The 27,937-nt window shown below is 35.7% G+C and overlaps 1 protein-coding gene across 1 annotated transcript in view; it reads right to left on the reverse strand.

Annotated features, from left to right (window-relative positions):
• The window catches only part of brinp1 (bone morphogenetic protein/retinoic acid inducible neural-specific 1), a 312,756-nt gene that overhangs the window by 53,985 nt on the left and 230,834 nt on the right, over positions 1-27,937 (reverse strand). The window contains exon 5 of the mRNA XM_030150062.1: positions 25,567-25,672. Coding sequence (XP_030005922.1) covers positions 25,567-25,672 — 106 coding nt within the window. The remainder of the gene's footprint in view (positions 1-25,566; positions 25,673-27,937) is intronic.

Here is a 27,937-nt window from a genome sequence, read left to right on the forward strand (position 1 = left end):
GCACCTGGAGGATTCAGATTCAAACTTTATGAACTATTCGGGTCCAAATACACAAATACATGAACCAAAAACTAATAAAAGTGGGTTTAGCAAAATATGACGCCTTTAAGTTGCCTTTACTGTGCAGACATCTGCAGTCTTGGTTCTTGTCTTGGGTCAGTGGCATGGAGGGTGATTTCTGATTCTCCTACTTTCCACTCACTTGGGTTTCTTTCTTTCTTTCTTTCTTTCTTTCTTTCTTTCTTTGCAGTTTCTCTAACGTACTTTGCATCCAAACTGACATTTACATTCCATCTACAATCACATATTACACCCACTCCTTCCATTTATTGCTTTATCCCCTAGGCATTTGATATTTAATTTATTACAATAAACAATCTTTGTTTCAATTTGAACCTTGTGTGGTTGTCCCTCTAAGTTGGTCTCCAGTGAGCCGGGCTGTAACACCATACAGGAGTTATTCATTTGACTTAGCCTTGCATATTAAATAAGTGGTAACCTGTGCACATTTAAGTTCAGAAAACTGTTTTCATTTGTGTTTTTATGTATTTTGACTATGAAATAAAACTGGCAGAAGGCTGCATTTAACTGCTGTTATGTCATTCCTGCTTGTTAGCATTTATTAGATAACATATATATATATATATATATATATATATATATATATATATACTACAGGGTGTCCCATAAGTCTCCATACATCGGAAAAATAAACGTTTCTTGACATAAACCATTTTTATTTATATAATATGCTCTATATGACTGCCATTTTGTCGGGAACACATTTCAATGCGTGTCCTCCACTGCTGAAGAACTACAAAGAAGAAATATAAAGAAATACATGTTAGAACCATATGTATTATGTCTCCTATGTATGGAGACTTATGGGACACCCTATGTACAGGGGTTGGACAAAATAATGGAAACACCTTCACCTCAAGATGATAATGCCCCAATCCGTACAGCTAGAATTGTTAAAGAATGGCATGAGGAACATTCTAATGAAGTTGAGCATCTCGTATGGCCGGCACAGTCCCCAGACCTCAACATTATTGAGCATTTATGGTCAGTTTTAGAGATTCAAGTAAGACGTCGATTTCCACCGCCATCGTCTCTAAAAGAGTTGGAGGGTATTCTAACTGAAGAATGGCTTAAAATTCCTTTGGAAACAATTCACAAGTTGTATGAATTAATACCTCGGAGAATTGAGGCTGTAATTGCCGCAAAAGGCGGACCTACACCATATTAAATTATATTTTGTTGATGTTTTAAGGTGTTTCCATTATTTTGTCCAACCCCTGTATGTATTTCTACAGGTGTTTTGGTCAGCACTATTGAGTATTTTTTAATATTTTCATATTTTGTGAACAGTTTCGTTTTCAACAATTTGCACTTAAACCAAAATGGATTTGAGAGGATTGAGATGGTCATTTACAGTGTTTTGAAATTTAATAGAGGAATTCCCAATACATGTAAAAATACCATGAGTATGAAGTTACCCTTGATTGATCCAAGTGGGAAAATTTGTCCTCAGCATTTGACCCTAACTATAAAGGAGCAGTGGTTGCCATGGCAACCCAGGGACCGACTACAATTCTTTGGTGCCTCGTTCAGGGCCAATAACCGAAGTATCTGACACCTAACATTCATGTTTCAGGACTATAGCCTAATAATTAGCCATTTTAATAATCAAAAGGCTACACAGGTGGTCTCCGACCATCTGCACTGTCAGCACAAATTATCTGTCCCCATGATAAACTCCACCTTGATTTAGTTTTTTTTTTTTTTTTTTTTTTTTAAACTACTCAAGTACTGTGACAGTGGTAAGTTGTGAATTCACTCATAAGAACCCTGACAGATTTGTTGAGAGCTTTATACAAGTGATTCAGGTGAATTTGCTCAGTCAAGTGGAAATATATTGAAGCGTGAAGAGCGGTGGAAATGGGGGACCCAAATGCAGCACAGTTCCTTGTGGTTTAGAGGTAGAATTTATTGAAAGAAAGTTCTTAACTTGTGGGCAGGCCACAGCAGATATGTATAGATGCGTTTCTGTTTCTTGAATTACTACGGTGATCGGCCATCTTGTGTGGCAAGCGGTCATGTTTACTTCCTGTTTATTCACTTTTCTGGTGCCCTGACTGATAACGGAGAAGAGCAGCAGCGTGATTTGTGGACATTGTACGTGCATGGCAGGATTGGGTGAGGTGTGTTCCCATGTTTCAGCACTACTATTTTCCATCTAAGCAACAGTGAAACTGAGAAACAGCAAAACAGTCTCACAGGAGAAATCTTATTGGCTACTCCCATCAGCTATCAAAAAGGTAAATTTTATTTTGTACATAACATGTATTTAACCCTTTCATGCACACTGGTCACTACAGTGGACAGCTATTCTTCAGCTCTTCTCTTGTACAGGGTGGGGAAGCAAAATTTACAATGAACATTTAGTTTTTTCTCAGCAGGCACAACGTCAATTGTTTTGAAACCAAACATATATTGATGTCATAATCATACCTAACACTATTATCCATACCTTTTCAGAAACTTTTGCCCATATGAGTAATCAGGAAAGCAAACCTCAAAGAGTGTGTGATTTGCTGAATGCACTCGTCACACCAAAGGAGATTTCAAAAATAGTTGGAGTGTCCATAAAGATTGTTTATAATGTAAAGAAGAGAATGACTATGAGCAAAACTATTACGAGAAAGTCTGGAAGATACTATTAAAGAAGAATGGGAGAAGTTGTCACCCGAATATTTGAGGAACACTTGCGCAAGTTTCAGGAAGCGTGTGAAGGCAGTTATTGAGAAAGGAGGACGACACATAGAATAAAAACATTTTCTATTCTGTAAATTTTCTTGTGGCAAATAAATTCTCATGACTTTCAATAAACTAATTGGTCATACACTGTCTTTCAATCCCTGCCTCAAAATATTGTACATTTTGCTTCCCCACCCTGTATATGAGGAGGACAGGCTCCCCGACAGAGCCATCAGACAATCAAATAACCAACACAGATTATCTTCCCAATCAAGACATCATAGCAACTGCAAAAAAAAAGTTTTCCAATACCAATAAATTTTGCTTCCCCACCCTGTATATTCATGGATTTTGTTGTTTTGGGGTTTTTTTTGCACGTATTTTTTATTAAAGTTTTAACACATTACATATGTTTTCTGGCATGAATTGGTAACATTGTGTAGATCTCCCCTGAGCGTAATAGTTATATTTTTCACGCAATTTATCAGTAAATACATGTTTCTTTGCTTCAGAAACTTAAATGCATGGTGTCCAGCTGAGTGGATATTTTTGCAACTTCATGAAAAATAGGTTCATGAGATTTTTTAAAATTATTAATTACTATTTTTTAAATATATTTTTTTATCTTTTTTTTTTTCCTATAAGAAAATTTTCAATTGCATTATTTTTTTTCATGCCTAAAGAGAAGTAAAAACACTCAGGAAAAAAAATCTTGATTAAGGTTCTCATAATTTGTGCATGAAAGGGTTAAATTCTGTGTATCATTCAGTCTGGTTCCAAATCAAAACGAAATTAGCCAGAAACATCATTTCCAGTGCATTGAGCAAGCTCACATCATCAGTCAGTTCACGTCGCTGTAGCCAAACAGCTGATTTCTGCACAACCCTCATACTTATTAATCCTTGCGCACCATCCTGTGGGTGTTTTGTAACTGTAAAATAAGTTTTACTGTGCATGGTGTATTAATTTGTCGCTCATTATTGTAACGTCCATGCTGCTGCAAGTTTCTGGTACCGGGCCCAAATAACTGTTTTAAGAACATTCTACTGTAGAGCGGTGATTATGAGTTAGAGACTCACCCGTGGTATCATATGAAAGCCTAAAGCCTCAGGATTCCAACCATATCTGTCACTGGACTAGAATTAAACATGACCGCTAGCCACACAAGATGGCCGCTCGCTGCGTTAATTCAAGAAACAGAAACGCATCTATACAGATAGTCTTTTAATGCAGTTAGAGTTCAGAGACAACTGGAGGCCCGGTGCACTGCCCAGACTCGAACCCAAAGCTCCAATGTGACAGCCGCTGTTGTTAACGCTCAGCCAAACGAGCAGGTGGAAACACTGCGTCTGTGGCTCACCGTTTGACGGCAGCTTGGAACGATGACGGCAGCCAGTACAGGGAATCCAATAAACAGGAATCGTGGTCAGAGACAGAAAGACGGGTTGAGTTACCAGGGTTAAGGCGAGGAGAACTGATCGAGACAGGTAGAGTCGAAAACCAAAAAAACCCCAAAATACTGACACTGACAGAAAAACGGGTAAGGTTACAAGGGCTGAGGCAAAAAAGAAGCAGTCAAAACCAGCAAGATCAACAACAGGTCACAGAAACAGGAGAAAAGATGGTGTGTCTGGTAGAATCCACAGACAACCAGGCAACAAGTGGCTGAATGTGCCCTGCTTATAGCTTGGCCAGCTGATTGGGGACATCTGGGAGCAATAGGTGAAACGGATGAGGTTAATGAGGTGAGGTGAAAGAGAGGACAGCAGCAGGGCACACTGTGACATTAAAGGTGTAACACCCTCACCCCTGTAAAACTACACTGGTTCAATTCTAACAGTCCCGACGTGTAAAAAGTAACAGAAATAGGCACTCGTATGTGGGCTCCGAGAAAGTTCAGAACTTGCGGAAAGAGACTCTTAAGTTCATTTAATAGCTTAATAATAATAATAATAATGATAAATTGCATTTATAGAGCACTTTTCATTCAGTCTCAAAGTGCTAGCGGCCTGATCACAATCAAGGTGCACAAGTATATTTGCATCAGTTATTAATCAGTATTGCAAAAAGATACCCCTAAAACCATTCCCAAAATGTTTCTTTGGCCATCTTATTACTAGATCTTGCAATCCTCCAAATTTGAAGAAAATCGGATAAAAACTGATAAAATGGCGACCCAATGAGCGTGAAAACGTGCACAATTTTATTGTTATAAGAGAGCAAAATTATTGTACATAATGTTTTGTAACACAATAAATAATTACTACTCAACTCCTGTGTCTTCTTTATTATAAAATACACACATCACATTGCTTTTCATTTACTGATAATTTTTGTTGAACAGCTGTTTGATTATCAATTCTTATTTTCAGTATTAAGACAATCAACCATTTTGTTCTGAAAACCCTTCTTTTACAGCCCTTTTATTGTAATAATAGAATGGGAACCTGTTATTTAAGTATTATTATGACTAAATATGCACAACTAGACAGATTTTGGTCTGCTCCCTGGCTGCAGAAAATTTGGTAACAATGTGGCAAACGGATGTTTACGTCGAACCGCATGTTTTCAATGGTGCGTTGTTCACCAAAATCCATGTAGTGTCCGCACACCAATATACTTCCATCAATAATATGGCGTATATGCCTTATAGATATATTGTTATAACTTGTTCACGAATGTTTATTTCCTCCTGTACCTGGAAGACTTAGTTACAGATCTAACAGAGATGCGACCATGTGGTAAGCCAGATTTCCATTCCAATCTTGTAGAGTCCGTACACCATATTCAAAATATGTGGGTGTAATTTTATTGTTTCTGTCAATATATGGAATTTTTCAGCACGCATGCTTTGGACACGACATCTATGCAATAAACAATGCATGATTCTCCTGAGTGCTGAAACATTTGTATATCTTTGTAGGCATTAAATATGGAGGCTATTAGGCTGGAGTGTCTGTACACCCAATAATTCCTGATTTGACAGGGGCAAGCGTGTGAAATTTTTAATAGACACCATAATACAAAAATATTTTGGACTTTAAAAGAGAAATATCAGACTAATAAAATGGCCCGTCTGATTTTTTTGATAGAGCATTATTATTTTTTATCTATATGTGCACCCTTTCTGGTACCCTTGATTGTGATCAGGCTGTAGATTAATAGAATGTGTTATCCCTGTGGATGCAAAATTGTGTATTTTGCACATCTTCCTTGAGCAGTTTCAAGTTATCGGAAGAAAAAGAAAACTTGTTATTTTGTGTTAAATGTGTTATTTCTTTACAGTGAAAAGATGTTCAAGGACCCACAGTGAGTCGATGGATTACAGAAATGTCTTGTAACCTTGCATTGGAAAAACTGATGTACCAGGTAAAAGGAAACATTGAAGACTTTTATGAGATCTGGGCGCCTTTTTTTTTTTTTTTTTTTTTTTTTTTTACAGTTTATAAAGAACTTGTCTGTATAGGCAATTAAATTGTGACTGTCAAATATATTTTGTTACACAGAGTATGATGCTGTTGTGTGGGTGGGGGGTTATAGGGATTGTTTTAAAGTATAAGTGCTGTTACCTGTTTTATATAATAGTGTAAAATAACAATAAATATATTTTTGAAAAAAGAAAAAGTTGTAATACCGTTGACGACCACTACATGCTGATCCCAAAAACCTTGGTTCTCATAGACTTTCATTAAACTTTTCATTGAACTCTGTAAAAAATACCAAGTTATTATTATTATTATTATTATTATTATTATTATTATTATTATTATTATTATTATTATTATTATTATTATTATTATTATTATCTAGCTATCTATCTAGCTATCTATCTATCTATTCCCCAGTCATCCCTTTCTCATCCATTTTCTTTGTAACCCTAATAAGTGATCTGGTCTATCTTTAGATTTTCCCCTTAATCAGATCTCAGGATGCTTTGACGTGTACCATGCTGAGTTTTGATTGACAGGTTTGTGTCTCACCTGCCCAATCAAACTTTCAGATTTTCTTTTTATTTAATAAAACACATTTGTTCCTGACAGGAAGCTCCACTGTAGTTGTGGTTAACAAGTTACACAATTAACACTGTAAAATTCCTTTTTTATGCGCTTGATGAAGTTTAATATAACCTAGCATTTAGCATTAGCTGACCTATGACGCCATGTGTTTACACAGCACCGCCCCTTTGGTCCAAATATGGTCAACTACAAAAAAAATTGTAATAGCCAAATTGCAAACTACTGTCTTCAGATGGACACCTCAGAAGCCAATGGGTGATGATGGTGTTTATATTATGGTTAAAGAAAGAGTGCAACATAATTGTCTATGACTTTCCTGATCACTATTCTGTTTATATCTGTAAATTATATTCTCTTTCATCTATATTTATGTATTTGTCTTTATTAGTTGGTTTTCGTATTCTGAGATCCAGATTGGGTTGGTATGGGGGTCACCACTGGTTCTGGGGGGCTGGGGTTTATACTTTGTGCGTCACAGAATCTTGTATTATAAAATGTGAATTTCTTTCTTGTTCTCTTGTATTGTAATTCTGAGATGCACCATGAAAACAAATAAAAAATTGATTAAAAAAAAAAAAAAAAGCCAGTGGGTGACGTTATGGTTTTTCTCTTCACTATAGTTTGCTGTCATTCATTAAATGTTTGTATATTTCATTCATTTGAAGCCATTTCCTACTAAACTGTCACGCTCTTTCATCATCTGTTGGCATTCAACATGTTCATGCAAGCCAGTCATATAATTTTCCAAACCTATCGTCAGTATTTCCTAAACTGTCAGCTCATGAGTCCATCACATTTGAAAAAGTAAGAAAAGTTTGGATTCTAATCTGAAAATGTTGTCAGAGGAGACCTAGTGTGTTTTGACAGATCAGTCGTGTGTTAGTGTGCGTTGGCATTAAAACAGTTTCTTTTGTGTGCCTTTTATTTGATGACTAATGTGGATTAGGCAGGAAAGTATATTTATTTTTTCATATTGTTTTGACGGTGGAGGAATGAGGAAAAAATACAAATGTTTTGGTGATTCATGATGGATTTGTGTAAATCAAGGTGAAAATACACAGCATTAGTTAAAGTCACTAATGTGGAACGACCTGTAGGACGAGTCTGATTGTAACAAATAAAATCCTTTACGAGGTCATGGAGTCTTCATCGGAGTAAAATATGATATTTTTGTAAGTCTGGGTCCCAGGATGACCCCTTGTTTGTCTTTTCAGCTCTGAGTTGAAACAGTTTGGAAACATGTGGGACTGTGTGAAGTGTAAATGTCAGATTGGCAGATCCGAAAATGAAAACGCAAACACTGACTTGATCTGCTACCGATAACTAGTGTTGCATTTGTAAAGTCTCAGAAACTATGAGACACTTTTTCTTGACCTTGATGGAAAATGTCATGAAGTCAACAAAAAGATGTAAAGGAATATTGATCCAGACACTGGTGCTAAGAAAATCCTAATGCATTCACAAAAGGCAGACATGGAGCTGCTGTAGTGGAACTATAATGTTCTGATGATGAAGGACCTCCAACAGCTTTTTGCAGGGGTGTCAAACTCATTTTCTTTCAGGGGCCATATTCAGCCCAATTTAATCTCCAGTGGGCCGGACCAGTAAAATAATAACATTATAGCCTATAAATAATGACAACTCCGAATTTTTTAGAGCAAAAAATAACATTAGATGACAAAACTATCCAAAAAAAGATGTGAATAACTAGAAAAAAACTGAAATTTCTGAAGAAAAACATGTACAATTTTATCAATATTATGCCTCAACTTATGATTTCTTATGCGACACCTGGTCACCGTAGCAAGAGGGCATGTTGTGTACCTTAGCATACGGTCCTAAAGATGGCGGCAGGATTGCTCTGTGACGTCACATGACATCTATGAATACTTTGTGCGTTCTTATCATATTGTTCATGTTAATTTTTATTCATTGTTGGAGTAGATGTCCACTCACATTCCAGCCTCCTGTCCGCCAGGTGTATTAAAATGAAACTAGATGAGCATGACTATGAAAATAAATCTATGCAAGACAAATACATATAAGATAAATAAGCAACAAAACAAAATCTACTAGGCTACATGTGATCATTGTTTTAGTTTTGTTTACGTGTACAATTGAAGTCAATCTGTATTTGTAATAAAACATTTAACCCTCGAATACACAGTACTTTTCTCCTACTGTCGATCCACTTCAGTTCACCACTTACAGTTTGTTTTTACGAATGCATCTATGATTGGAGGAGCTAAAAACACATGAATGTTTCTTAAGTCACAAAATGAGAAAATAATAAATAGGCTACAAGTTGAGCGCAGGTTCTGCTGCAACATTAACTTTATTTGGGAGTGAGTAGAGTCGTGTCCATATCCGATTTTTCATTTTTGTATAGTTGACAGCTGTGGCTTAAAATAACATAATGTGCTCACACTTGAAAACCCCTGGCCTGACTTTTGAAAATCTGCAAAATACTGACTATCGCTGATATTTAGATTTTCAATATGTAAAATGTTTGAGACTGTGAATTAATACTGGAATTGTTTTGTGCAATAGATGTATAAAGGAATCAAAGATTTATCTAAAACAGTACATATAGTGGTAATGAATTAATGTAAATGAACCATAAGTATAAGAGAAATAAGTGTAAGAGAAATATATATACAATGAGAAATAATTAAAACTGTTTCGATACTTAGTGTGTTTAAGAGATGATGTGAGTTGGTGTCATGCCTTTTAATAGTGAATAAGAAATAAATGTGAATGACAGAATCCACAAAGTGGAATAAGTGGAATAAAGATTTGTCATGTTGAGGCTTGATTATGATTTATTTAAGAGAAAACATGTCAAGGAAGTGTAAAGGGTGCGTTTCAAGTTTAATATACAGATATTTTTATTTATCCATTTATGTTCTTTCAAGTGGAGACTTCAGTGTTCGTTTTTCCAAATGATTCCAAATCATGGTTTACAGAGGCATTTTCATTCATCCCTCTTTTTTTTTCCTTAACCCCGCTGTGCACTGTTACGTCCGCATTGCAGTACGAGTATGCGCAGATATCCGCGGAGTGTATATGGCCGACTCTGGCCAATTCTTTGGGGTCTTCCCCTAGTGCCCTGATTTGTCAGTGCATGCCAAAGTTTTTGGACAGACAGACGGACGGACGACCAACTGATGACAATACCCCACGGTCAGTGTGGCCGAGGGTAAAAATGAATGCGTCTTCTGTCATGTTGTTAATTTTTTCACGTGTGCTGCTATCACAGTGAATGGTGAAACAGCATTTTCACCAAAGCATGGTCCGGTGTATCCTGTCCTAATAGAGACAACATAGGAAGCACACAATCCTTATCAATACTGACACTGAGATACTGAGATATGAGGCATCACTCAGATCCTTCCTAAGCAAAAAGGAATATTCACACACAACCAGGGTAGAAGGAAAATGACAGGCAATAAGAAAAAGAAAACACCGATGAGTCAGGGCTGGATGCCGGTAGCGTTGCGACAACACTTATGGATTCCAGAACCACATAACTGACACGGAAGACGAGCAAAGTAAAGAGTGCACTTATGTGTTCAGTGTATCTCCTACACCATGAACACACAGTTTTCTAGAGACACAAGACACACATTATTCTAACATATCATTAGCCTCATAGCATAATTACCTGAGTCATACACCATGTGGACAAAAGTATCGAGATACACTGAATTCAAGTGCTTCTTTTCTAACAGGGGTCTGGGCTACAAAGCAATAATGACAAATGTCACAATGTAGTTTTATATTGTTATAAATATAATTGCATTGGTTAGTTTTGATTAAATTGTTATCTTTGCTTTCAAAATGCCTCAGAGATGGTTTGTACTTAATTTCTCCCAATATTGATTTTGTTGTTTTTTATTTTAAATGTTCTACCTCTAAATTTCTAAAATATTTTTCATGCTCTGACTGTAAAAGATAATTTTCTACCACAACTAACCATCTCAGATGGTAGAGCGGGTCGTCCAATAACCAAAGGGTTGGCGGTTAGAATCCTGCTCTGTCCCAGTCATGTGCTGTTGTGTCCTTGGGCAAGACACTTCACCCTCCTTGCCTCCGGTGCTGCTACTCACACTGGTGTATGAATGCTTATGAATGTTTGGCGGTGGTCGGAGGGGCTGTAGGCACGGATTGGCAGCCATGCTTCCGTCAGTCTGCCCCAGGGCAGCTGTGGGTACAGATGTAGTTTACCACCACCAGAGGGGGAATGTGTGAGTGAATGAATAATGGATCCTCTGTACGCACTTTGAGTATGTGTTCATAGAAAAGCGCTATATAAATGTAATCCATAATAATAATAATAATAATAATAATAATAATAATAATAATAATAATAATAATAATAATAATAATCGTTATTATTATTATTATTATTATTATTATTATTATTCACATCTCATTAAGGAAGAAAAATCTTTCCTTTAGTCTTTTCTTTAGTTTATAAACTATATGGACAAACCTATTTGAACCCATCATGGCTACAGCTGTCAGATGTCCTGTTCATGCTGATTTGACATATAAACATCAATATTAATAATCATTCACAACATAAAACTATATTATGACATTTGTCATTATTGTTTTGTATCCCAGACCTTTGTTAGAAAAGAAACACTTGAATTCAACGTGTCCCAGTACTTTTGTCCATACAGTGTACGGCTTTGGCAATAAAGCTATGCTAACGATATGTGCAGTAGGTAGTGTTACAGATGTACCATAAAGCTTTGTGATGACTGCCATTGTCTAAGGCACACGTGTCAAACATGCGGCCTGGGGGCCAAATCCGGCCCGCCAAAGGGTCCAATCTGGCCCGCGGGGTGAATTTATGAAATGCAAAAATTACACTGAAGATATTAACAACCAATGGTGTCAAAATCATTTTAATTCAGGTTTCAAATACAGACACATACAGTCCAATTAGATTTCAAGTGGGTCAGACCAGTAAAATATTATCATAATAAATAATGACAACACCAAATGTTCTCTTTGGTTTTTTTTGGTATAAAAAAGTTAAATTACATGAAAATGTTTACATTACCAAACTATACTTTTACAAAAAAACATAAATAACCTGAACAAATACGAACAAACGGAAATGTCTTAAGAAAAGTAAATGCAACTTTACCAATATTCTGCCTGTTACTAAATGTTTTGTGCGACTGCAATGTACATGTGTAAATGATAAACTGATAAAATGAGGCATAATATTGTTAAAATTGCACTTGTTTTTCTTAAGACGATTCAAGTTGCTCATGTTATTCACATCTTTAAGGAAACTTTGTAGATGTAAACCTGATCATAATATAATTTTACTTTTTTTTTACTGTTATTATTTTACTGGTCCGACCCACTGGAGATTAAATTGGGCTGAATGTGGCCCCTGAACTAAAATGAGTTTGACACCCCTGGTCTAAGGGGTAATGATAGAGACAGCCGCTTAAATAATGCCAGAGAAAACCCATGAATACTGGAGGTTACATGGAACCGCCATAAAGAAAACCCTCAATAATAGAAGAAAATAAAGTTTGAGTGTTATATTTTGGCCCAGAATGAATCCCAAGGAAAAGTAACTCAGATTAAAGTCAGTCTATTAATTAATCTGTGCTTTGCATTTTGTTAGTCACCCTATTATTCCACAGCTGTGTTGGTTAATCTCCCTTGTTCGTGTTTGTTTGTATTGCCAATATTTTAGATCAAACTGACACACAGAGCCAGCAGTGTCCTTCAGTTTGAGCAAACACTCATGAAGCCTCAGGCTAAAAGCTGAAACATTTATTCTGAATTCTTTTCGCTGTGTTGATAAATGAGAAGAGAAGAAATTCGAAGCCTTCAAACCAATTTTGCGAGAGCGGTTGTATTGTTCTACTTATTGTCACAACTGCTTTAGTGAAATGCTCTACAGCACGAAGAAGAGACACAACTCAGATGCAATCTTGTTGTTTTTAACTTTGAATCAGCATTTTGGGACTGCCTGGTCAGGATAAAATACACTGTTTTCTTCTGTAGAGCAAAGCACAGTTAAAAGTGACAGTGAGGAAACACACAAGTTTGAAAAAAATCTGCATTTAGTGTTTCTGTGCTTTTGTTTTGTCTTCTATGTGAACATATGGACTGGAGTTGAATCATAAATCCTCATTTGTCATCCCAGTAAAAATAAAATTCTCAACTCATCTACAGCTCAGAATAATGAGTCCTATTCCGTCTCATTTCCTTGTTGTTTTTTCTGTTTTTAAGGGTGAGTAGTCTTTAGTTCAAGTACCTCTGACTCCTGTTGTAAAAGGCCAGAATCTGTCATTTCTATGTTCATTTCTGACTGACCCCCCCCCCCACACACACACACACACACACACACACACACACACACGCACGCACACACACACACACACACACACCATCTACCTGATGTTTTTCCTGCTGCAGTAGTTTCGCCTTGACTGTAGCTTGAATGTTGTTTTGTTCTGTTTTATGTTTAATTTTCAGAAAAGCTGTCATATAACCTCTAAGACCCACTGTCCACATTTGTGGACAAGAGTTTCACAACTTTATACAAAAAAAAAAAAAAAAAGAAAACTGTACACCACAAAGGACGTTCCATATAAATTTTAAAAACTGCATCTGAAAAAACTGCTGCATCATGATGTTTCCACTATAGGCACTTATTTAATAAAAAACAAAAAAAAGCTTGTACTTTGCTGACATGTCCTGGGTCTTAGGAGGATAATTTTGGTTCTGCATCCATTACATTTTATTTATTTACAGTTGTCCCTCACTATAACACGGTTCACCGTTTGCGGCCTCACTGTTTCGCGGATTTTTTTAGTGCAATTTTGCATGCTTTTTTTTTTTTTTTTACAGTGTATGAACGTGCATTGTGTTCTGCATCCTGATTGGCTAAGGGAGAACCCAGGCATTGTGTTCCGCGTCCTGATTGGCTAAGGGAGAACCCGCGCACTGTGTTCTGCGTCCTGATTGGCTAAGGGAGAACCCGTGCATTGAGTTCTGCGTCCTGATTGGCTAAGGGACTGTAGACCATTGTCAACCAATCTCCTCTGTGCCGTGTCTCCTGTACAGTACAGAATGCGTTCTTCTTGCCAAATTTACATAAATGTTCGATTGCTAGCAGTGTGACTCTGAAGCGCTGTATGTTTGCGAGTTTTCTCCCCGACAAAACCCACAATGTCGACGAAACGTTCTGCACCGACAAAGGCACCTGCGGTCACACCCAAAAGGCAGTGGAAGATGCTAACCATCGCACAAAAAGTTGGACTTCTGGACATGCTGAAGTAAGGTAGAGTGTTTAAACAAGAGAGAAATGTGAGAAAATGTTAATGCATGTATGAGAAAAGTGAATAAAGTGGTGGTGAGGGGTTTTACAGCCTTAAAACATATATAATAATTGTAAAAAATAAAGCTGACTACTTCACGGATTTCGCCTGTTACGGGTTATTTTTAGAACGTAACCCCCGCGATAAACGAGGGACCACAGTATTTATTTTTATTTATTTTATTGTCTAGAGCAAAGGTTAAAGGTTAACTCGCTTTATCAGCCCTACAGGAAAATAAGGTTTGTGCATTTTTCCCATCCTTAACCCATAAAGACCCAAACAGCCACTGGTGACCAAAACCATTCACTTATATAAACTGTTCAATACCTGTTGATCCATTAATCCTATCAATACATGTAAATAATTGGTGTAAAATACAGTTTGTCATCTTTTCATGGTCATCAGATATGATCCATTTGGACGTTCAGAGGCTCTGTAGTGAATGTGGAAACACCATCATCAACACCGTCTATAGGAAAACACCTGATTTTCACTGATAAATGCAAAATACAGAGCATAATATCTGAGTAAATGGTGAAAAATCACTTATGAAAGGTCACAAATAGAGAAAAATTCATTTGCAAACTGCCACAAAAGTAGCACTGGGTCTTTATGGGTTAAACACAGCATTAGCATTAGCAATTAGCTTAGCACATTAAGACCAGTTTCGCTCACACTGAAGGCACTCATGGACCAACTCCAGATTTTCATCGGCACCTTGGTCTGGAGCACTGCCAGGAGAATGAACCTGTATGTACCTGTTTTTAATGTCGGAAGCACAGAGAGAACAAGTAAACACAACACAGAAAGGCTCTGGTTCAATATGAATCAATCCCAGAACCTTCTACTCCAGGGGTATCAAACTCATTTTAGTTCAGGGGCAACAATCAGCAGATATTTGATCTCAAGCTGGCCAGATCAGTAAAATAATAACATAATAACCTACAAATAATGTATGTAGCCTATATATTTTTAGTGTAAAAAAAAAAATCAAATGAAAAAGAAATGTTATATTTATAAGTGGTCTTTTCACAAAAAAATGTGAATAACCTGAAATACATGAACCTTCTTAAGAAAAATAAGTGGATATTTAAACATATGATACCTCATCTTATCATTTACATAATCAGAATTACAGATCACAGTGGATCTACAACACACAATACCCCCCAACAGATTTTTTTTAATTTTTTTTTTATAATTTTGGTGTTTGAAACTAAAATGAGTTTGACACCCTTGACTATGATTTTTGCACTTTGCAAAATCATCCTGAGGGCCAGATTGGAATGTTTGTTTTGGTCTGCGAGGCGCATGTTTGTCACCCCTGATCTACTACCGAGCAGACACTGAAACTATAATTAAAGGTGTGGTGATGGTATCATTGTAAAGAGCATGAGAGAAAGGCAACATTACCTGTACAGTGGTACCTTGACTTATGAGTAGGGATGGGAATCGATATATCAATATCAATATTCCTATATAGGAATTTAACGATTCCGATTCCATTATCAATTTTGCTTATCGATCCGATTCTCTTATCGATTCTCTTATCGATTCTCATTGGGTGAGGGAATAAAAGAGTACAAACGGGGTGTTTGCATTAACTGTCTTTTATATTTCCATCTCTACACAGAAAATATACCATATACAGTCTGTACACATAATAATAACAGATGACGCCGGGCCCTTTTCGGGGAGGGGGGGTATGGAGTGAAAGTGAAACTCGGCTCAGCTCGTCTCCTGTTGTTGTGCACCTCATTTCCTTTCCCCTACCTTCGGAAACGTGTACTTGAGGGGGTACAACGTTTGTTGCCCACACCGGAACCGGAACTGCCTGGCATTCACTCTGCTGCTAGATTCACAAGCGTCGCCAAGTAGTGTATCAAATACGAGACATTCCTGTAAATGAATCATATGCTGTGGACAAATGTTTGAGCATATTGGAGGGATTCCACCCTTCTGAAGAAATGGAAGCTTTGCAAGTGTTACAAGTGGACCTGGTGTTGTCTTTTTAGACCGTTTCTGCCTCAACGCCATGTTGGCTACGTTATGACCAAAACAATGCAGTGTACACGTGATGTCATCGTGCATGCGCAACGAAGGCGGAATCGATAAGCAGAATTGTTAACCAGGCAGGCAAACGATTCCAAGGAATCGAGCTACTGGGATCCGGTTCTCGCCTTCCATCCCTACTTATGAGTGCACCAACTTATGAGATTTCTGATTTATGAGCCGTTGATTAGTTGTTTTGAGTTGTGAGTCAAAATCAGAGCTATGAGAGAGCGTCAGATGAACCACCACTAGTTGTCTTAGCCAATAAAAAGAAACATGTTGGAGGACAGTGAGCAGGTATTCTGGCTCTCTGCTCACCATGGCGTACTAACAGGTTCCTCCTGCCAACCCCATTTTTATTTATCCTATCACAGCCGAATGTGGCTCTTTCATCCCTGTGCTGCGGCTCCCTGTGGCTTTGGAAAATTAATAGTGAGTGTTTAATTTAAATGTATTTTATTTTGTTAGTTGTTTAAATGTAATTCTAAACTTGAAGATTCTGGTGACATTAGGTATTACAGGTATTATCCCCTGCTGCTCAACAAAGGCTGGTCGCTGTCCAAAGGGGAGGTGCTGAAACGCTTTGCTGGAAGAGATGAAAATAAGTTGTCCAGAGCATGTCTACATATGTTGGGGATAAGTTCAATATAAGTTACGCATAGGTTCAAAGCACATTGCTCACAGGTTAGAAATAAGTTTTGGATACACTAGAGATTATCTCAGAGTATTTCAACTTATGGGGCTGGAACTGATTAATGGCATTTCAGTTAATTTCAATGGGGAAAATTACTGTGACATACAGTTACGAGCTCAGTCACAGAATGAATTATACTCATAAGTCAAGGTACTACTGTAATTTATAAATGGCTAAAATTTGCTTAGAGGTCTTATTTATGTCTTTGTGCATAAGAAATCAATATAAGTGAATCCCCAAAGGAACTTTGTGTTGGTAAATACAAGTTATGCAAATTTACAGGATTTCAGTTCTGTTGCAACATGTTGATGGTCATATGAACTATGTTTTCAGGTCAAAAATGTCCAGTTTCATCACAATTATTGCTATATTTTCATGTCACAAATGGCCAAGTCATATTTTACCTGAATTTACCTGAAAAACAAATATTCTATTCTTTTAGATTCCCCAATTTTTCTTATAAGATTATATCCTACATATCACATGTTTTATTTTTACAGGTTGCAATATGGAGTATGGTGCTGATCCATCCTGCTTATGTTACGCCAATACATACATTAAGAATGTCACATGTCACTTTTTAAATCAACAGTTTTCTAATAATAAGCATTTTTATAAAGAAATAACAATTCTATATTGTTATTTCCTCTTTAGTATGATGATAAACTATACAATAAATAATTATGATCCTAGTTTTTGCACAGGGATCATTTGTGGAAACGGTGACATGGCTGCCGAGCATCAGTATGATGGGATCTGTAACAACCATGTCACATCCGTCCACTGCCACATTTTGTGTTTTTGTGTCAGCTGTTATTGTTTTAGATCCACAATACTAACATTTATGAATAAGAGGAGAATTAGCAATAGTAAGTATATAAGTTTATTACTAATAAAGTACTGGTACTGACCAGATTATCATGGGTAATGTCACGTCCGTCCACCAGCAAAAGTTTTCACATACACGTGCTATTCAAAATCCAATATTTCTGAAAATATAGCTTCCACTGTCAAATAATATCAGTAGTCTGTGCACAAATGTATTAGCATGATTTCAACACAGTTCTATGCATTTCTTACAACTTTTTTTTTTTTTTTTCAAAAATGGCCACTCATATGACCCCCTAAATAAATTTTAGCCGTAAACTGAATTTAGCACTACTGAATTTAGCCGTTCACATAAGGGGTTCTGTGTGTAATATTTAGTGATATCTAGTGGTGGGTTTGCTCATTGCACCGCTCTGCTCTCACCCTGAGGTCTGATGCACACTAAAACCATTACATCATGTTTAGCCTCAGAAATATGGGTTCATTTCGTCCAGTACTGCATGAACTTCAGTGCATTTTAGACCAATGATTCTCAACTGGTGGGTTGCGTCCCAAAAGTGGGTCACAAATCCGTTTTCAGAAGGTTGCTGACCTTTGTCTTGGCCAAAAATTATATAAATAAACCAATCCTGTGCTTTATTTTTTATGGAGCTGAGCACTGCCCATTCACACTGGTGGTGGTAATGTGCTGTAATGCTGATTAACACCAGACATTTCACAGTATAAAAGAAAACCTAAAAGTTTCTATTCAAATCATGGAGAAACTCAGGTATGGCAATGACTCCATCAGATATGGTTTTACCTACATTGAGGACAAAAACCTCAGTGTGTTTAATTCTTGAATAAGTGACTGAATGTACTTTTAATTTTTAACTGAGTGCACATTTTTGGTTTTGGTTAAAATGTACCTAATTTAGTGTCCAAGGGAATATTTCCATATTTAGCTTCAAAACCTGCTGGTCAGTTTGGGTTATCGTTAAACTTGCCTTCTGTGTTTACATACTGTGATTTTCTGTATTATCTCAGGTACAAAACACACCATCTTTGCATTAAATAAATTTGAGAACTAACTGTTGTCAATTGGGGTCAGGGCCTGTCATTGAGGGGCAATAGTGGGTCCTGAAGCCAGACCAGTTGAGGACCCCTGTATTAGACAGTACTGCCAGTGGTCTGTTAACGCCCTTATTTGCCAGATGTGACTCCTCCCCACCGTTTAAATGCCACAAGTTTTCATTTAAGCTAATTGTCTGGTAAAGGTCAATAGGCGTTCAGAAATGAGACACATGGTGGGTGTTCATTAATGGCATGAGAGCTGCTCATGCTTGTTAGAGTAGCCTAGGGCGCTGTCGAAGACTTCATTCTCAAAGGAGAGATGAATTCTCTTCATGGTGTGTTGTCAAAGAAGAGGACAACGCAGTTGGAGATGTTATTTTTTCCATAGTAACTAAACCATTTTAATATGTCAGGGCATTTGCAGTGTTTTGGCCAGTGAAGGGCAAAGATATTAGTCTGTGTTCTGAAAACATGACTAACATTACTGGTCAGGTTGTTATTTTGGAGCAAAATCTGGCTCCGTAGATTGAAATAGCCATACGTTTATATAAACAGTGACATTAATAAATAGAAATACAGATGCTCCAGTCCCTTCATTTGTACATATACTGTTAAAAAGTCACAGTACGGTTTTAACCTGCCTATGGTGCATTAGGAAAAGTCCATTATCAGTGGTTTCATTTGGGTTTGTTGTAGACAGACATGGATACTAAAATGTTCCCCACATTGTTATTACTATTATTATTATTTTGTCTTATGGTAAGATCATATTCCTGTCTATGGAATGCACATTTACATGCAGTCATGACATTTACATTAGGGCGAAGTCAAGGGAAGGTTAACTTTAGGTCAAAAAAAAAAAAAATGTAATTACAATAATCTACACTAAACTTATATTTTTGGGTAGGTAATTACTTATATTTTTGGGAAATTGTACTTTAGAATGAGAAACAATTTTATAAAAAAATAAAATAAAATAAAAAATTGAGGAAAGTGACACAGTTTTGTGCCATTATTCTGGGTTAATTTTATAAACTTACATAAATAAACTACATTTATTCCAAATACATTGATATTTGACTATTATATTGTTTATGTCATATTCTAAACACACAGTGTTTAAAATGAATAAATCCATATATGTATGGAAAATACATTTGAATATGATGTTAATATTATTTGTATGTTGTAAATATTGTTAAAAAAAAAAAAGTATATGGTATTGATAATTGAAATTAAAAAATGTTTAATCTCATATTTACTTTTGTTGTCCAGCTGTGACACTACCATTGTTCAAAACTCTTGCTATTTAGGTATGATAAAAAATATTTTTTTTCCTGTAACTAATTATTAGGTTGTAAAATAGAGGGTTTAAGGTTTACACTGAATACATTTTAGGATAGAAATGTCATAGGATCTTCACTTTTGAGAACTTTGTAATTCCTGCAAAAAATAGGCGTAAATTTTTTGTCCATCCGTTACACTAGTTTTTGATTTTTTTTCATTTAAACATATTTGAAACTAAATTTTGCCATGTGAGTGTGTTTAAGATGACATTTAGACCTTTCCAATTATAATATTTGTCTTAAACTTGTCTGGTTGAAAAGTTATGAATCAAAAAGTAGTGGTCTGTCCATCTGTGACGCCCCTGACTTCGCCCATTAGATATTAGACATTTACATGCATGTTTTTTTTTTGTATTAACCCAGGTACATGTAATTGTTTTTTTCCACCTCAGACCAACATCTTATCATGTTACACTTAATTTTAAATATTCAGTTTAATATAGAGTGTTCTGTATACATGTGCATGTTTCTCCATAAAGTGTGCTTCCATGTACGTTGGTCGTTTTCATAAACCTGAACCACTGCTGAAAAACTCAGCATACTGCTAATAATATAAAATGTATTTCTACCACTAGGTTATTTCTGCATTTAGGGTTTTTTTTTTTTAATTACCTCTGTGACTACTCTACATCACCATAGCAACCACCTACCGTAGAAAACACACCATCACAACACTGACGGTTAAGAACACAGTGGGCAGTGATGCAGAACACAGGCAACGCAGTTAAAATGCCTAAAAGTAGCCTTCTCCTTCTCTGCTCTTAGCAATTACATCAAAATACTCACGGAATAGGATACAATTTCAATTTCTAAAGAGACATTTAAGTCAAAATTACCTTCTTTTTTTTTTTTTTTTTTTTTTTCGTAAAATGGTGTATTTTCTGTTTGAAGATTTGATATATTTCTGTGAACCATTGGGAGAAACATATGGGTCTAAGAGATGTGCATATTAGAATAGGCTGTTTTCACTGATGTTTTACACAGCATCCCAACTTTTTTGGAAATGGGGCTATAGAATAGAGCTGAATAGATTGTCTTTGCCAACAAAAGTGATTTTTTTTCCTCCCTAGTCAGTTGATCTTGTTAATAATTTGAAACACATAAACTAATGTTAAACTATCCAAAAATAAAACCATTACATTGTGTTTGGAAGCGATGGCCTACAGACATTACTTTGTATTTCATGAAGTGTGTATTTTTAGTGACCGAGATCCACAGTGATGACATATAGTATGTGAGGATTTTTTATTGACTTTTTATTTAACTTTTGTGGAACACAGAAGATCTCTGGAAGAACAATATACATTTCTACTAATATCCAGAAAGTGTGATTATTTAAAAGCTGCAAAACATGTCACATAAAGCAGCTGTAAATGTATGTAGTCAATAGGATCATAAGAAAAAAAGCACAATTTAACTTTCCATTAGATGTCAACAGAGAACAACAGAAATAGTTGTAATATGATATAATATAATACATAGGCCTATATGTATGTATATAATATGCATGATAATAATAATCTAGTTAAAATTATTAGTATTGAGTATTGTAAAGAGGAGTTCATATTTTTTTTGTTATTGTGTTTTTTTTGTTTGTTTTTTGTTTTTTTCTTCTTTGTTGGGGTTTAATAGGTCTGTAGGTTTGTTGTATAATTTGTTATATGTTGTATCTGTGTGGTTCCTTATGTATAAGTACATGTTCATGTAAATGTTGAATTTGAAATAATAAAAAAAAAAAAAAAAAAAAAAATAGTATTGCATTATTAATGATACTAGTATATACAGGGTGGGGAAGCAAAATTTACAATATTTTGAGGCAGGGATTGAAAGACAGTGTATGACCAATTAGTTTATTGAAAGTCATGAGAATTTATTTGCCACAAGAAAATGTACATAATAGAAAATGTTTTTATTCTATGTGTCCTCCTTTTTTCTCAATAACTGCCTTCACACGCTTCCTGAAACTTGCGCAAGTGTTCCTCAAATATTCGGGTGACAACTTCTCCCATTCTTCTTTAATAGTATCTTCCACACTTTCTGGTAATAGTTTTGCTCATAGTCATTCTCTTCTTTCCATTATAAACAGTCTTTATGGACACTCCAACTATTTTTGAAATTTCCTTTGGTGTGACGAGTGCATTCAGCAAATCACACACTCTTTGACGTTTGCTTTCCTGATTACTCATATGGGCAAAAGTTTCTGAAAAGGTATGGATAATAGTGTTAGGTATGATTATGACATCAATATATGTTTGGTTTCAAAACAATTGACGTAGTGCCTGCTGAGAAAAAACAACTAAATGTTCATTGTAAATTTTGCTTCCCCACCCTGTATGTATATAATATGTATGATAATAATAATATAGTTAAAATTATTAGTATTGAGTATTGTAAAGAGGAGTTCATAACATTATTTATCTTGTTGGTTCTTTTTGTGTTTATTTGTTTGTTTTTTGTTTTTTTCTTCTTTTTTGGGGTTTAATAGGTTTGTAGGTTTGTTGTATAACTTGTTATATATTGTGTCTGTGTGGTTCCTTATGTATATGTTCATGTAAGTGTCAAATTTGAAATAATAAAAAAAAGAAAAAAAATAGTATTGCATTATTAATGATACTATTTTAGATAGATAGATAGATAGATAGATAGATAGATAGATAGATAGATAGATAGATAGATAGATAGATAGATAGATAGATAGATAGATAGATAGATAGATAGATAGATAGATAGATAGATAGTGTGGTGGAAAAATTTACTTTTTATATTTTATACTCTTTATATTTTATACTGTTAGTACATCTTCTTTTAATGCTGAGTCATTATTCATTATGTGTGATGTTTACCACTCTGTAACACCCCCAACCCAGGAACGGAGTTCTTGCCTTGAGTTAAAACCCAAACACCTAAATGTCTGAATGTGTAGATAGAGGATGGCGCCTGCACTCCAGATAGGATCCAAGCAAGGTTAGAGTGAAGAGGTCATCATGACCTCTTCACGGAGCAGAGAAGGAGTAGTATGGGGTGGTACGATGTACGTAAGGAAGGACATCATAGTTCGAGGGGGTTGGATTTGGTTCTATATAATCTTTAGTTTTCTCTTGTTTAAGCAGACTTCACTTACAGAGTTTCTCTGTGATTGACTTCTCAAATGCATTTATTTATTTTAACTCTAACTTTCTCTCCTCCTCTTTGTGTGTGGGTTATCAGTTGAACATTTCTATAACAATAGATGGATGGATGGATGGATGGATGGATGGATGGATGGATGGATGGATGGATGGATGGATGGATGGATAGATAGATAGATAGATAGATAGATAGATAGATAGATAGATAGATAGATAGATAGATAGATAGATAGATAGATAGATAGATAGAATATGCAACATGTATTATAATGTATAATATAATATGTCTCTGTGATGAACTAGCAACATGTCCAGGTTGTACCCCATAAGTAGCTGGGATAGGCTCCAAGCGACCCCCGTGACCCTAGTGAGGATAAAGTGGGTTCAGAAAATGAATGAATGAATATAATTTGTATCAATATAATATACATGTAATATAATATATATGAATGCTGAAAGAACAGCTGTCTTTTTTTTTTTTTTTACAATGCCTTATCTTCAGAAAAGGTTATGTCAAATGGAGTTGACCAATCAGGTGGTGGTCATGGGTGTCTGCGTCAACGTTTCAACACCGCCTTGGGGTTTCTCAATTAAAACTCTCCATCTCTGGAATTTGTGTGGACGCCAGGTGTAAACGGAGCAAAAGTGTTATCAGCAAAAACTGTAGTGTGGACAGAGTCTAACATCGTTTAATACTGACTGAAATGTTTGGCAAATAAACTATGTGATTTTCCACAAAACATCAATTTTACCAGCATGGGAGCTATTACTATAGACCGGTGGCTGTGGTCGATGTGAATGAAGGTTTAATCTGTGATCTGGACTAATCCAAAAGATATAATGTCGATAAAGACATTAAAAAAAAAAAAAAAAAACCCTGATAATTACATTTGCACTTGTGCTCATGACAGAATGAAGGGTGAATTAAGTGATTTGGTCTCATTATAAACATATTTGAGCAGCGCAGACCTTAAAAGCTCTGGATTGGCTGCGTGGCCCCTGCATGGGCTCGGTGAAGTGCCATCACTTTGAAGAGCACTAGAACAGTTGAAGGAGTTCCACCGTCAGCTGTCTTTCTAATTAAATTCAGAAATGATAATTGCACTTGAAAGAACACATTTTAGGAGCTCTCAACACCTACACCTACATCATACACAGACACACCTACTCATGCACACAAATGCACTTTTGTCTATGGAACTTTTAGCCAGAAATCATTCTGAAGAGCTTTTCTGTTCTCTTGGGGTCATTATAATTCCAAAAGAAATGAAAAAAATAAAAAAATAAATCCAAAAGAAAGAACCTTTTTCCTTTTTCCAGGCTTGTCATTACTCAACTGGGTGACAAAACAGTCTTGAAAGCACATGGCTATTACATTTGATGCTTGACAATAAAACTGCCCCCCCCCCCCAAAAAAAAAAAAAAAAAAAAAAAAAAAAGCTATAGGGTCCTGTGAATGAAGTGGCAGCAGGGGACTTGAAAGTGTTTCTTTGACAAACCACTTCATTTTGAAAATTTAAACGACAAGTAATGATCCTCTCAGAAAAGAAAAGGGAAAAGCAGCACGGGGGTTTGGTTTAGAAAGGAGTCTCAAACTGATTATATTAACCTGTGTGAAAAAAATCAAAGTCCCAGTCATTGTACTGGAATACTTGACCACACTTAGGCAGCCTTTTATCATTCTTTTCCCTCGGGGTGACTGTCAGTAAAAGCTTTTCCTTCTCTGAGGCTAATTATTGCACGTGTCAGTGTTTAAGACTATTTTTGCTTTAAAGAGCTTCAACATTAATGGGTGAAAGTTGCTATTTGCATCTCTGAGTAAGTTACCAGGATTCAGAAACAATATGGAACCCTAATTAGTGTTTTTGCACACATTCTAAAACACACTATGCAGGTTACATACGTGTAAAGATGTACACACACACACTATTGTCTCGTGAATGTAAGAGATGATTTGTGCAAATTTCTGCTCCTGCTTCTTAAAAGAGTTAACTCTGTTCGTGCAGTTGTATTGCAAAACTTCAGAGGCCGATCATGTAAGAACAGAAGCCGACATCTATAACCACAGAGAATGGTATCACAATCCCCACAGGGGATTGGGGGGAGCAAATCTATCCCAGTCCCAGACCCAATTAAAAAATGCATTGACACTCACTTCCTTGGGAGGCACAAATCGTTTCCTTAGTTCACCTTAGAGCATTTCTTGATGCATGAGAATAGATCTCCTTTAATATCAGGGGCTAAAATGGAGTCTGACCCTTTTACCCTGTGATGTCCGACATCACAGAGGAGGCGTGTGGAAAATATGGATATGCTGGGTTTGTTTACCTTGTAGATGAAGCTTGCTCTCAGGGCTCTGCAGGAGGATTGAGCTAACCGAGTCCAGATTGTCATAGCTACTGCAGCCCAGTGGCCCCGTTCGTGTCTCTGTCACCTGCAAGAGAATTAGACCGGACTGAAAAATCATATTTGAGAAGCCGAGACGCAGTTGATGGCGGTGAAGTCATGACACATAATGATTAGCTGTCTTACAGATCATTGCAATTAAAGATATTATCTGCACTGTTAACACCGTGTACTATATGTCTACGGAGTTTCATTCTGTACGTATAGGCTACACCTTATGAAAAAGAGACATTTTTAGCATGTAATTTCGAGACATTTTTTCTGTTAATGAAACTGAAACATGGTGGAGGTAATACAATGTAAACATGCAAAGCTCATTACTGAAATATAGGATAAATGAGACTCTTAAAGACCCACAACTATTTTTATCACAACTTACAAATGATTTTTTTTTTGTCTTTCTCAAGTCATTTATCACCATTTATTACAATATTATCCTGTGCATTTTAAAATTTTCAGTGAAAATCAGGTATTTTCTTATATTTAATTCACTGAAAATCTGGCGATACGATACAAATCACAATACTAGGATCACGATACAATATATCACAATATATCATGATCCTGTTAAAAAGGCAATTTCTTTTTTTTTTTTTTTTTAAATTCCTGGAAGAATTGAATTACACCTGAAATCTGCACAAATACTAAACACATTTTTATTTGATCAGAACAGGATCTGATGCTATATCACAAAATGTTCTTGTGTTAAAACTTTAAACTTAAATTATGTTTTACAGACATTACAGTTTAAGATTCAGTTCAAATGTTCATATTCTATTAGTTCAGAACTAACATCAGAACATTATTTTTTGCAATCCCCACAAAGGAACTAACATTATTTAATAAAAGATTGTTAAATAATAATAAAGACAATATGAAGAAAAAAGAAAAACAAAAAACAAAAATGAACCACTGCCATATCTACATTTGAATAAATACCTAAAAATATCAATACAGTACTTTTTAAGATCATTTTTTCTGTTAATGAAACTGAAACATGGTGGAGGTAATACAATGTAAACATGCAAAGCTCATTACTGAAATATAGGATAAATGAGACTCTTAAAGACCCACAACTATTTTTATCACAACTTACAAATTATTTTTTTGTCTTTCTCAAGTCATTTATCACCATTTATTACAATATTATCCTGTGCGTTTTAAAATTTTCAGTGAAAATCAGGTATTTTCTTATATTTAATTCAATCATTAGGGGTGTGTATCGGCAAAAATCTGGCGATACGATACAAATCACAATACTAGGATCACAATATACAATACATCACGATATATCATGATACTGTTAAAAAGGCTTTTTTTTTTTTTTTTTTTGAATTCCTGGAAGAATTGAATTAAACCTGAAATCTGCACAAATACTCAACACATTTTTATTGGATCAGAACAGGATCTAATGCTATATCACCAAATGTTCTTGTGTTAAAACTTTAAACTTAAATTATGTTTTACAGACATTACAGTTTAAGATTCAGTTCAAATGTTCATATTCTATTAGTTCAGAACTAACATCAGAACATTATTTTTGTGCAATCCCAACAAAGGAACTGACATTATTGAATAAAAGAGTGTTAAATGATAATAAAGAAAATATGAAGAAAAAAGAAAAACAAAAATGAACCACTGCCATATCTATATTTGAATAAATACCTAAAAATATCAATACAGTACTTTTTAAGATCGATACAGTATTGTGAAAAGGAATATCATGATACATTGCAGAACCAATATTTTCTAACACCCCTACTGATCATGCAGATGTTCATTAAAGCTCGGAGTAAATTCAAAGGTTATTATGTCAAATCAGGAAAACATTTGGAAAAAGGTGATTTTTTTCAACAAAATATATGATTAACTGAACATAAAAACAAATGTCTCTGTTCACTGTCATTGATCCAACTCCATGGGTTTTACTAGTGAATCAATGTTGTAGAAGATGACGGTGTTTCCACGTTCACTACGGAGCCTCAGAACGTCCAACTGGGTCATGTCTGATGACCATGAAAAGATGACAAACTGTATTTTACACCAATTATTTACATGTATTGATAGAATTAGTGGATCAACAGGTATTAAACAGTTTAGATCAGTAGATGGTTTTGGTCGGAGGTGGATGTTTGGGTCTTTGTGGGTTAAAACAGCACCACCTTGTGCACCAGCACCTTGACTTGAAATGACTGCGAAGGTGATTATGTAACAGCTAAAATTTACTTAGGGGGTCAAATGAGTGGCCATTTTTGTCAAAAAAAAGTTGTAAGAAATGCATAGAACTGTATTG

Source organism: Sphaeramia orbicularis, chromosome 12 (assembly GCF_902148855.1).
Source record: "Sphaeramia orbicularis chromosome 12, fSphaOr1.1, whole genome shotgun sequence".
Classification (NCBI taxonomy): domain Eukaryota; kingdom Metazoa; phylum Chordata; class Actinopteri; order Kurtiformes; family Apogonidae; genus Sphaeramia; species Sphaeramia orbicularis.